The 11,925-nt window shown below is 60.8% G+C and overlaps 2 protein-coding genes across 4 annotated transcripts in view; one reads left to right on the top strand and one right to left on the bottom strand.

Moving 5' to 3' along the window:
- The window catches only part of ARFRP1 (ARF related protein 1), a 56,650-nt gene that overhangs the window by 29,588 nt on the left and 15,137 nt on the right, over positions 1–11,925 (bottom strand). The gene's annotated exons all lie outside the window — the stretch shown is intronic.
- Positions 3,599–7,451, top strand: SLC2A4RG (SLC2A4 regulator). 3 transcript variants are annotated; one of them, XM_074605413.1, is made up of 8 exons: positions 3,599–3,767; positions 4,570–4,751; positions 5,599–5,708; positions 5,788–6,032; positions 6,407–6,507; positions 6,618–6,882; positions 7,020–7,099; positions 7,193–7,451. In XM_074605413.1, the coding sequence occupies exons 1-8, from the start codon at positions 3,627–3,629 to the stop codon at positions 7,302–7,304; spliced, it is 1,236 nt and encodes a 411-aa protein (XP_074461514.1). In that variant the 5' UTR covers positions 3,599–3,626; the 3' UTR covers positions 7,305–7,451. The 3 variants fall into 3 exon arrangements, with proteins under 3 accessions (XP_074461514.1, XP_074461515.1, XP_074461516.1); XM_074605414.1 differs by lacking the exon at positions 3,599–3,767 and adding an exon at positions 5,220–5,281 and having other exon boundaries at positions 4,008–4,751; XM_074605415.1 differs by lacking the exon at positions 3,599–3,767 and adding an exon at positions 4,010–4,143.

Below are 11,925 nucleotides of genomic sequence, written 5' to 3'. Positions count from 1 at the left end.
TGCTCCCATCCCCCTGCCAGATAAGGGCCCCGATAGAAAACGGCACGGGGCGGCTGGCGCCGATGCTGCCGCACTCTTCCTGCTGCCAGCCGCACCGCACCGGCACGGGGGCTTCCCCCAAGCCGCCTCCGGCCCCATCCTTCCCCTGCTCCCTTTCTCCATCATCCCATCCCACAGCTCCCAAGGGCCGGGTCCCTCCTGCACCACCCGCATCCCCTGGGAGCCACGTTTGGGCTGCACCGGCCCCATGCAGGAGCATCGCATCCTCGCAGGACTGGAACCGCTTTGCTGCCGGGGCAAGACGGGCCCCGCGCTGCCCGCGGGGTCGGGATGTGGGAACCACTGTGCCGCTCCCCCGGGGAAAGGCAGGCTCGGCACCGCACTGGGCTGCCCCTGGGCCAGGGAAAGCTGCTGCTCTCGCTGAGCTGGTGGTGGCCAAAGCATCTCCCAAACCTGCCCCAACAGCAGCGGGAAAAGCCCCATGTGCAGGGCTGCCCATTTGCCCGTAATTCCCGTGCTGCCTCTGGGAATCAGGAGAGCCCGACTTGTATTTAAATAAGAGAACAACTGCCCAGTGCTTGGCGTGATGGAAAAATGAGCCTCAGCTGGAGGCTCAGAAACTGGATGGTGAATGAAGGATCCATCCCAACCCATCGTTTTGAGTCTCGTGGTCCGGCCGGGAAGGTTGGGGTCGGTGTCAGAGCGAGGGGAGCAGGTAGGGCTGGGAGTACCCCTCCTCGTCCCCAGGGACAGCCAGGTGCCAGGGCACCGCGGGCGGCAGGATCCACGCTCCTCCCCGTCGGCTGGGACCCCACTCGGGGCCGGGGTCCCTGTCACGACGCGGGGGGCTGGTGCTGCGAGGGGTCGGTGCTGCACGGAGCCGTTCCCCCAAGGGGGAGTGAGCGGGAGCCCGCCGCAGGCTGTGCGGTGCCGCAGGGTGCTGTGCGGGGCTGTACGGTGCTATACGGGACTGTGCGGTGCTGCACTCTGTAGGGCGGTGCACAGTGCTGCAGGATGTGTCGCATGCTGCACGGTGCTGCACATATAGGGATCTGCGCCCCATATGGCCCTGCCCCATATGGCCCTGCCCCATATGGCTCTACGTGCTGTATGGCTGCAGGCAGCATATGGCTCTGCACCCAAACCAGCTCCGCACCCACGCAGCTCTGCACGCCGCGTGGCTCCGGGGCCCGTACAGCCCCATAACCCAGGCAGCTTCACCCCCCCCCAGTATGGCCCTGTACCCCCTGCAGCTCTGTACCCCGCGAGCAGGCAGCCGGGCAGCTCGGGAGAGACGAGCAGCGCGGGCAAGGCCGCGGCTCCCTCCGCAACACCAACCGGGAGATGGGCATCACCGCCCAGAGCCGGTCCCTGCCCCAGCACGGGCACCCAGGTACCACGGGGGCATCTCCCAGGGATGCCGGCGCCAGGATGCCACCCCACAGAGCCACCCTGCCCGGGAAGGGCGTCGGGCTGGCAGCACCGGAGCCCTTGTGCAACGGGCGGGCGATGCTCGTGGGAGTTGCACAACACCGAGGCTGCTGGAGCCGCCAGCTCAGCGCTTCGGCCGGCGTTAACGATTAATCCAGAGCGGGGGGCAGCCGGCGGAGCCACCATCCCGGTCCCACTGCGGCACAGCCCAGGCTGGACATCAGAATTCCAGGGGGAGGAGAGGCGTCGTGCCTGCGACAGTGCTGTGGGGCTCCAGCATTAACTCCTCCGGGGCTGCGCTAATGAAGGCTGCGGGGCCAGAGCCCACCGGGACCGGGCCAGAGCCGCGGGATGGGGACGAAGGCTGCTGCGGCCGTGCTCCTCCTCCCTTGCTCCCCACTGTGGCCCTGCCAGATGCCGGGGATGCTCCTGGTCCTCGGCCTCCAACAGCCCTGGCACATCCAGGGCAGATTTGGGGTCCCGTGGGTGCCCCTGCTCCTGGGGGGATGCTGCCCTTTGCTTGGTGTCTCCCCCCTTTTCTGCAGCGTGCACGGGGACCCCGTGGGTGGCCGTGCCAGGGTGACACTCCATGTCTTGGCCAGGCATGTGGGGGCTTTCCCGGTTTGCTACTTTTTTTTTCACGTTTACGAAAGCACCTGTCCCCGGGCATGGCACAGGGTGGAGGTGACACCCTCAGCCACCCCCGAGGGCAGGGGACAAGGGGTGGCTGAGCGCCCCAGGACTCCTGGCCCTCCACCAAGCTGGGGACATCGCCCACCCCATGCAGGGGATCCCTGGGACACCGTCGCTGGCACCCCCATGGCCCCGAGCTGTGGGAAACACCCGTGTCGGCCAGCCCAGGGCTGCCGGGGGGGACAGCCGGGGAGGGGGACTGGCGGGGGCCACCGTCCGGGACAGCCGCACGGACTCTGTCCTGGCCTTTGGGCTGCGGGTTGGCAAATCAAACAGCAGCGGGGCCTGGGCGGCCCCACGCCGGCGCCCGGCGCTTTCGGACCCACAGGTTTTGGGGCAGGCGAGGAGCAGAGCGTGGGGGGGTGGGGGTGCAGCCCGGTCACCCCACACACCCCAGGTCCCCCATGGACCCACGTACCCCACACACCCCAAGTCCCCCCATGCCCCCCATGGACCCCAGGCACCCCGGGCACCCCACACCTGCCGTTCTGGGTGGCATTTGGCAGCGTTTCCCCATGGCGGGCAGGACCCACCCAACCCGTGTGGGGCCAGGACCCCCTTTCCCGCTGGGAACCGCTCTCCCACCCCAAAAATTCAGATATTCCCCCCTCCAGCAGAAGGACGCTGGAAATTCCACTGGATCTAAAACTTCAGGGGGGAGTTTGGGGGGACCCTTGTAAGTTTGGGGGCGAATAACTTTGTGGGAAGCCCCGCAAATTTTTGGAGAACCCCAACAACTTACCGGCAGCCCTATAATTTGGGGGGGGGGAGGGGGGGATAACTTTTGGGGGGGGAACCCCGCAAGTTCGAACGCTGCAAGTTCGGACCCCGTCACTTCGAGTTGTGCGGGGCCCTCCGAGCTGGCGGAAGCCCCGCATTTTTGGCGGGGGGGGGCGACGGACGGACGGACGGACGGACGGACGGACGACGGGACCCTTAATCCCACCCTGTAATGAGAAAATCAGAACTTTCGGGGAACACCCGGTAACTTTCGGGGAGCCCCGGGACTTTGGCGGGACGGGACGGGGCGGGGCGGGGCGGGGGGCACTTAACGGGCGCCGCCGGTCACTGTCGGAGTCCCAAAAGTCGCGGGGGGGTCCCGGCCCGCGGGGGGCTGGGGTGGGGGGGTGGCGGGGTAGGGGGGGGTGGGAGGTTCGGGGGGGGCGCGGCGGGCAGCGCGCGCGGCGGCGGGAGGGCGGGGCGCGCGAAGATGGCCGCTGCCGGCGGGGGCGTGTCGGGGCGGCGGGGGGGGTGGGCGTGGCCTCGGCGGGGTGGGGCGGGGCGTGCCCGCGGCGCGTAAAAGTGGCAGCGCGAGGCAGCCAATGGGAAGCCGGGAAAGCGGCGGCCGCGTTCCAACCCGCGCGCCTCCGCCAATGGCGAAGGGGGTGGGGGGGGCGGGGGGGGGCGTGGCCTGGCCGGCGCCGACACCGGGCGGCGCGCGGCGGAGCGCGCTCCCCCGCCGGGCCCGGCCGCGGCCGCCGCCGCCGCCGCCGCTTCCCCGCATGGAGCCCCCGCGCCCGCCCGCCGCGCTGCTGCCCGCCGCCCGCCGCCGCCGCCGCGACCCTCCGCCGCCGCCTCCTCCTCCTCCTCCTTCTTCTTCTTCTCTTTCCCAGCCCGCCGGCGGCGGCGGCACCGCCCCGAAGGTACCGGGGGCGGCGGCGACCGGAGGAGGGGGGGAGCCGGAGGAGGAGGAGGAGGAGGAGGGGAAGGGGGGGGGGGGGGGCGGTGACAGCTGACAGCGGCCCGCCCGAAACTTTCCCCGCCGCTAAAATGGCGCCGCTCGGGGACAAACTTTAGGGGGGGGTGTGGCGGCGGGGGCGCGGGGGGGGTTCCCCCCCCGCGCCCCCGCCGCCACACCCCCCCCCCCACCCCCCGGTGGGTGACAGCGCTGGGAGCAGCCTGGCAGGAGGATGCTGGGTGCTCCTGTCCCTGCAGACTATCGGGGAAGGGGGGGGATCCCTGCTGGATCCCGGCCCTGGTGGGATCCCACCCGGGATCTACCCAGGAAGGACCTGCCAAGTAGGATCCCAACTGGGATCTACCCCAGGGGGACCTGCCCTAGGGTGATCCCACCTGGGATCTGCCTTGGAGGGACCCACTGAGTGGGATCCCGCCCGGGATCTACCCTGGAGGGACCCGCCAAGGAGGATCCCACCTGGGATCTACCTCCGAGGGACCCACCGTGTGGGATCGCATCCGGGATCTACCCCGGAGCAACCTGCCCCGATGGGATTCCACCTGGGATCTATCCTGGAGGGACTCGCCCTGGTGGAATCCCACCTGGGATCTACCCCAGAGGGACCCACCAAGTGGCTGGGCTGGTGGCTTGGAGGCACCTTGCTGGCTTCCCTGGGCTACCTCCCTTCCCCGCCGAGTTTGGGGGGGATACCTGTGGGATCCACTGCTCAGCGGATCCCCTGCTGACCACCACCATCTCTCCCACAGGCTCCTCTCCCCTGTGGCGACCGGGGGCTACCGGCGGCAGCTGAGGGCTGGCTACCACACCTGGGAGAGCTGTTGCCGCGCCGGGAGCCGGCCAGCCGGGAAGCCATGCTGCGGATGCTGGACGCCGGGCTGGAGCGATGCCTGGCACTGCATTCGGCGTACATCCCCGTGCCCCGGCACAGGTAGGACCACCACGGCAGCGGGATGGGCAACGATGACGGCCACCACCCTGCCGGCACCAGCTTCACCACGGGAAGCCGGGATGTTTTTTTTTCCGCCGGCTGCAAGAGGAGGACTTTGGCCGGGGTCTGTGGCTGTGGCCGGCAGCACCCAGGGCTCTGCCTGGCCGTGGCCCCGCCGGGTGACAAGTCACGGTGCCACCTACGAGCCCTCGAGCGGCTGCGGTGCTCAGCGCCGGTGAGACAAAACATTGCCGGCACTGAGCGCCGCAACCGCTCAAGGGCTCGGAGAGCATCGCCGCTCTCCAGCGCCGTATTTATCCGTGCCCGTGGCACGAGAGCTTTGCAAAATGGCTTCTGTTGGTCCTGATCTCTCGCTTTTTTATTGAATTTAATTTTTTTTATAAGGTTTTGTTGGGTTTTGGGTTTGGTTTTTTTTGGTTGGGTTTTTTTTTTTTTTTTCCACTTCAGGAAGTTGTTTTGGCCCCAGCTGAGCAAACCCCGCGTTTCTCGGCGCTGACGGCAGGATGCAGGTGCCGGTACCCTCCGGCGCGGTGCTGGGTTCTGTGTCCCCCCCCCTCCGCCCTCACCAGAGCGGTGTTTTGGCCAGTTGCCTGCCCAGCGGGGTTTCCAGCCTGGAAACCCACAGAGCACCCATGGGTGCCTTTGCACATGGTGATGCCCCCAGCGCCATCACCCTCTGCCACCCGTGTCCCCTACCTCAAGCCACCCCGACCACCGTGGGTAGGGGGTCCCAGCGCCCCGGTGGGGGGAATGAAGGGTCCCAGGGGAGGGGGTGGTGTGGTTCGTCCATCCTCACTGCAGCCCCCTCTTTTGCTGCTGTTGGCAGGAAGCTCTCGGGCAAGGCGGGCATCGACGAGGTGATGGCGGCCACGGTGCTCACCAGCCTCTCCACCAGCCCGCTGGTGCTCGGTCACCCGCCGGCCACCCCCGCCCCAGGTAAGAGTGTGCCCCTGTCCCCCCCCCGCCATCCTCGGACATGTGTCCCATGGCAGGACCTGACCTTCCTCCTCCCCAGAGCCTGGCGGTGAGGTCTGGAAGGAGGTGCCCGCCATGTCCTCCAGCTGCAGCAGCAGCAGCAACACCAGCGGGGACTGGAGCTGGGACCCCCCCAGCGACCGCTCCACCCCCTCCACCCCGTCGCCCCCGCTCTCCAGCCACGTCCCCAGCACCTTCCTGCCCGCCCCGCTGCCGGACGAGGGCCCCGACGAGCCCGACGGCACCCACTTCGTCTTTGGAGAGCCCATCCCGCGGAAGAGGAAGGTGGGATGAAGATGGGGGTAGTGAGGATGGGCATGAAGAGAAGGATGAGGTTAAGGATGGGGAATGAAGAAGAGGATGAGGCTGGGGATGGGGATGATGTTGCGGATGGGGATAACGTTGGGAATGATGGGTTGGAGATGAAGTTGGGGATGAAGAGGAGGATGAGGCTGGGGATAGGGATGATGGTGGGAATGAGGTTGGGGATGTAGCTGGTGATGGGGATGAAGCTGGGGATGATGACGGGAATGGGGATAACATTGGGGCTGACAGTGGGGTTGGAGATGAGATGGGGATGAGGATGATGACGGGGATGGGAATGGCGGTGGGGCTGACGCTGGGGACAGGGCTGCCAGCCTGACGCCTCTCTCCTGCAGAACTCCACCAAGGTGATGTTCAAGTGCTTGTGGAAGAGCTGCGGCAAAGTCCTCAGCAGCTCCTCAGGGATGCAGAAGCACATCCGAACTGTGCACCTTGGGTAAGCACGGGGGGTCCCCCTCGGACACCCCCAGGCCTCCCTGCTGCCCTCTGTGGGGTCCTGCCGTGGGGGGAGAGCGCCGCCCCAGCCGGACCCCGCTCTCCCCGCAGCCGGAAAGCCGACCTCGAGCAGAGCGACGGCGAGGAGGACTTCTACTACACGGAGCTGGACGTGGACGTGGACTCACTGACGGACGGGCTCTCCAGCCTGACGCCCGTCTCGCCCACCTCCTCGGTGCCACCCGCCTTCCCCGGCCCCGAGGCGCAGGGTCCGGTGCCGCCGCCGCTGCCGATCCCCGACCTGGCGCTGGCCTCCCCCCGCAGCCCCCCGGCCCCCCCCGGCCTCTGCCACGTCCACACCGACCACGCGTACCAGGTGAGGGGGACGCGGTGATGGCGGGGGTTGCCGCCGTGTTCGCTGCCATCACCGCCACCCCCAGTCCCACCCAGCCGCTCGGTGCCGGCGTCGCAGCCGAGCTCTGACGCGGGGCCGTGTCCTCTCTCTCTTGGCAGGGCTGCCCGGCCCCCCCGCGCCCACCGGTGCCCGCCGCCGTGCCTGCCCCGCCACCGCCCAAGCCACCCGCCGTCCCCAGGTGAGCCATCGCCATCCCCGCGTGTCCGTCCCCTCGTGTCCGTGTGTCCGTGTGTGTGTCCCCCCCGCGGTGACGTGTCCCCTCTGCCCGCAGGAGGCCGCGGGGGGAGGCCAAGAAGTGCCGCAAGGTGTACGGCATGGAGAACCGGGAGATGTGGTGCACGGCGTGCCGCTGGAAGAAGGCCTGCCAGCGCTTCCTCGACTGACGCCGCCGCCGTGGTGGCCCTCCCTCCTTCTTGCACATTTTGCACTCGAGGTGCCTTTCGCGCCCCCCCCTCCCCCACCTCTTGACCCTCGCCGCCGACCCGGGGCCCCCCCGGACTCAGGGAACGGCCCCCCCCCGAAAGCTTTATGCACACACAACCCCCCCCGCCACGGAGCTTGTTCCCCCACCTTTTTCGTCCTTTGAAAATAAGCTAAATCTGCCCCCCTACACCTTGCCAGCACCGTGGCGGGGGGCAGCCGGCTGCTCTGGTCCCCCCCCCCATCCCCATGCTGGGTTGGGGACCCCCCCCCCCGGGGGCCGGGGGCTGCCCGTGGCTCCCATAAGCTGTGCCTGCGGCCGGCGGGGGCTGGGGAAAGGGGGTGTCCGTTCCTGCCCCCCGCCTGCTCCCGGGGGAGCACCCCCAGTGCCCAGGGCAGAGGTGGGCGCCTGCCCCCCACCCCCCCCCCCCGCCCCTTTTATACCCCCCCCGAGGGGGTTTTTACTCTTTGTATCGTCGTTTCTCTCTATTTTTCGTATCGGGGCGATGCTCCGGGAAGTGCCTGCAGGAACGCGCCCATTTGCACTAAGCCAAACTGCACAAAGAGGTGTCTTTTTTTTTTTTTTTTGTTGTTGTTGTTTTTTCTTTTTTTTGGGATTTTTTTTTTTTTTTTTGTTTTCCCCTCTCTCCTTTTTTTTCTTCGTGTGGTTTTTTTTATTTTTTAAATAAAATATATGAAAATTCGTATTTTTAAATACTCCCTTCCCAGGGCATGAGAGCGCGCTGGCTGCGGCAGCAAGATGCCTCCAGCCCCGGGGGGGTTTTAAGGGGCTTTATTCCCTTCAAACCCCTTTTACCCCCTCCCAAACCCCTTTTCTTTTTTCCCCAAAAAAACCTTCCCCCCCACCCCCTCCTCCATCTCGTCCCATCATTCGCCTGCCCAGGTCTGGTTTGGCCTGGTACACCCCCCTCCCTCCCCCTTACAAGGATGGGTGGATGGGGACGGGGATGGGGGGTGGCACTGCCACCCTGCCCCGCACCCGGGGCTGCGCCAGGGCAGGTGTTTTCCACCCTCCCCTTGCCGGGGGGTGGGGGGATGTCCCTTTGCATCAAGGACCCCCCCCCCCTTTGCAGGGTTGTCCCCCCTCCCCATCACAGGGGGTCAGAGGGCTTAGGCCCCATGGGCCAAGGCCGGTGCTGTGCCCCCCTCCTTGTCCCCGACGCGGCGCCGACCTGATGTGTCAGATCCAGAAGAAAAACAAACAAAAATAAATATTTGGAATTTTTTTTTTTTTTTAAAATTATTATTACTGGTCTTTCTTTACTTACTCTTAAGACAGACTCTTGTGTGCTGCAGGGTGGGCAGCCCCCACAGCCGGTGCTGTCACCCCCCCTCCCCCCGCATCCTATTTTCCCCCCAGGATGGCATCACTCCGCACATCCTTCTGGGAGATGGGCTGGATTAGTTTAGTTTCCCATCAGACCCTAAAAATAAGGAAATTATCACCAACACGTACACACCGTGGGGCGGGGGGGGGGGGGGGAAAGATGAGCCACAGGCACCTGTTTGGGATGGGCAGGGGACACGCAGCGGCTGGGGGTGAGCTGGGCTCCCCCCCGGGGCGATTTTGGCGAGCTGGGACCCCGCAGCAGCCCCATCTCCATAGGTGGGGACACACACACACACACACACGGAGACACACACACACACACGGAGACACACACACACACACGGAGACAGACAGACAGACAGACACACACACAGACACACGGCCCTGCAGCATCGCGGAGCTGCAGCTGGGGGGTGCCCACAGCCCCAGCATCACCCACAGGACCTCTGGGGAGAAAAAAAAAAAAAAAATTAAAAAAAAAAAAATATATTTGAAAAAAAAATAATAATACCAAGACAAAAATTGTAGCAGCAATTTCCCAATTTATTGAAACTGATTGATTTTTGCAAGTATGTCTAAGCTAAATCCCATCACAAAGTAATTATAATTAAGAGGCACGCCTCCGGCATGCCCAGGCAGACGAGAAACCGGGAGATCAACTAGAAAATAAGGTCATATTTACCTGAACTACATTTACAGAAAATCAGTACAACACAGCCATGTTCTCCCACTGACTCCTGGTTACTAAAATCTCCTCAACCTCCCCAAAATATTCAACACATCTTCAATACAAACACAGGTTTATAATAATTAATATAAAGTCAGTATAATATAGAATATTCCCAGCGGAAAAAAAAAAAAACCAACAAAAAAAAAAATCAACAATCTTCAAACACTGTCCGTGTGTGTGTGTGTGTGAGTTTAGCTTTATTTTTGTAGACAGGTTTAAAGCACGTTGAAAAATAAATATATATGAAAGCATACACACAGCACTCTTACTATGCAGAACTAAAAAAAAAAAAAAAAAAGGCAGAAATTCCAAACACAATATAGAATCTAAAAAAAAAAAAAAAAGAACCATTAATTATGGCTTTCTTCGGAGTTGCACATGTCACAGAATGAGCTAAAATAAGATTATCTTTCATAATATTGCAAAAAATTCCAGTTTTTGCATTATTTTTTCATGGAGTTTCTTTCCTAAAGGGCGATGTGCAAAACGGGAAGCATCGAGGCGGGGGGGTGCCCTGTGGGGGGTGGGGGGACGGGGCGGGGGGGCTCAGCCCCGGCGGGAATCGGGACACCCTGGGGGACAGGAATTGAGCCCCCACGGAGTCACGGATCCCAAAACACAACGCACCAAACCCCAAAGCAACGCGGCTCTCGCTTTGGAAAAGCAAAGTATTTAAAGGCATGAGTCGAGAGAAGAAACGAGCACCGGGATCTAATGCTAGAGTGGGTTTCCTCGCATACGAAAAAAATATTCATTTGTAGTCCAAAACACTGATTTTTGATTAAAAAAAAAAAAAATAAAGGAAAAGGACAGTCACTTTGCAAACCTTCATGAGACGCATCCCCCCGTCCGCCTCCGCACCGTCACTCTGGAGCTGCGAGGCTTTAGGGTGACCTTAAAATATACAAAACCCGGGTAGCTTCTGATTTTTAAATACGATTTTTGGAAATAACAAGTTGACAGAAGGCCACGCAAGAACCTCACTTCACCATTTAAGATATTCTCCGAGGCCCAGGCGGGGCGCGGTTCGGGGTGGGTTTTGGGGAGCATTTCTGGCGGCGAGGGCAGGACGACGCCGTCCGCGCCCAGCTCCACGCGAGACGGCGGCAAAGCGCGGCTCGAAATGCTCCCTGTACTCCTGGCACGCTTTCTTATTAAAAAAAAAAAATAACAAAATAAAATAGAGAATCATAAAGAAATTGAGGGAGGGACATTTACAAGTATGTACGAATACTTAAAGTAGTTATTGAGACCAAGCGTATCAATTGTTCACCTATAAGGGAGTTATTTTTTTTTTTTTTAAACTAAATCTGTATATATATATATACACACACATATATATATATTTAGAAAAAATTAAAAAAAGGGAACCTCAGTGAAGTATACAAAGCCCTGAAGGGAAATACAAAGACGAGACGCTAGAGGTTACTCGAGCTAGTGTTGGAGAGAACAGGCAAAATTACCGGGTTTTTGTTTAAATCTCAAAGAGCAGAAGTTTGCATAGGCAGTAAGATCCGAGAGGTCTGGCCGCGCGGAGCAACTGATGAAGTTTTATAAAGTTTCAGCATTAGGAAAAAAAAAACAAAAAACACAAAAAAACCCCCACAAACCAGAAACCCAAATATCCCCCCCGCCCCCCCAGTGCAAGCCTCGGGAAGCGCCCGCCGGAGCACGGAAGTTTAAAAGACCGATTCCTGCATTTCCAAGTCTGCAAACCTCCGTCGAAACAAAGCGCTTCAAATATACAGCAGGTGTTAGAAGGATTTTATTTGGTATTTATAGTGCGGGTTAGTAATATAGAAGCATGGGCTAGGCTATCACGGTGACATGGTAAAAGTTAGCTTTTACGGGGATTTTGTGGTTCTCTCTCCTTTTTTTTTTTTTTTTTTTTTTAAATTTATTTTTTGCATCCTCAGCTCAAAGACCTTCAAGGTGGCATCACCGGGAAACGCTTCTGGGAGCCACCTGCCTTACTGCCCACCCTTGGGGAAAAAAAAAAAAAGGAAAGAAAAAGAAAATAAAATATTTCCAAAGGAATTGCAAAGTCAAGCTAAGCGCCCCACAAGTCTGGTTTTAAAAAATCGAGTCGGGGCGATGGAAGAGGAAGGAGGACTCGGAGCGACGTCTCCTGCTCCTCCCGGGAAGGTTCGGCAGTGGATGCACGCTCCAGCACCGGAGCGGATGGGAAAGGCGGAATGTCACAGAAACCCAGGGGTTTTGAAAGGTTTGGGTTTTAAAATTATTATTTTTTTTTTAAATAGATTTTTTTACATATAAAAAGCAAAGCTACAGATATCTTTTAAGTACTGTATGTATTTGTCTACACGTAACAGGTGAGGCTGCAAGTTCAGGACCTCAGACACCCCTTACCCCACCAACCCCCCCTCCATATTTACAGGATAAATGACAATAAATACGGAGCCCGCACTCCGAGAGGCAAAGAATCAGGGTAAGGAAACAGCGACCTCGCTCTGGGACCCCCCCCCAACCGCTACGACTGCTG

Source organism: Larus michahellis, chromosome 12, assembly GCF_964199755.1.
Source record: "Larus michahellis chromosome 12, bLarMic1.1, whole genome shotgun sequence".
Lineage (NCBI taxonomy): Eukaryota > Metazoa > Chordata > Aves > Charadriiformes > Laridae > Larus > Larus michahellis.
The sequence above is the reverse complement of the archived record's forward strand: the minus strand, read 5'-3'. Positions and strand labels throughout refer to the sequence as shown.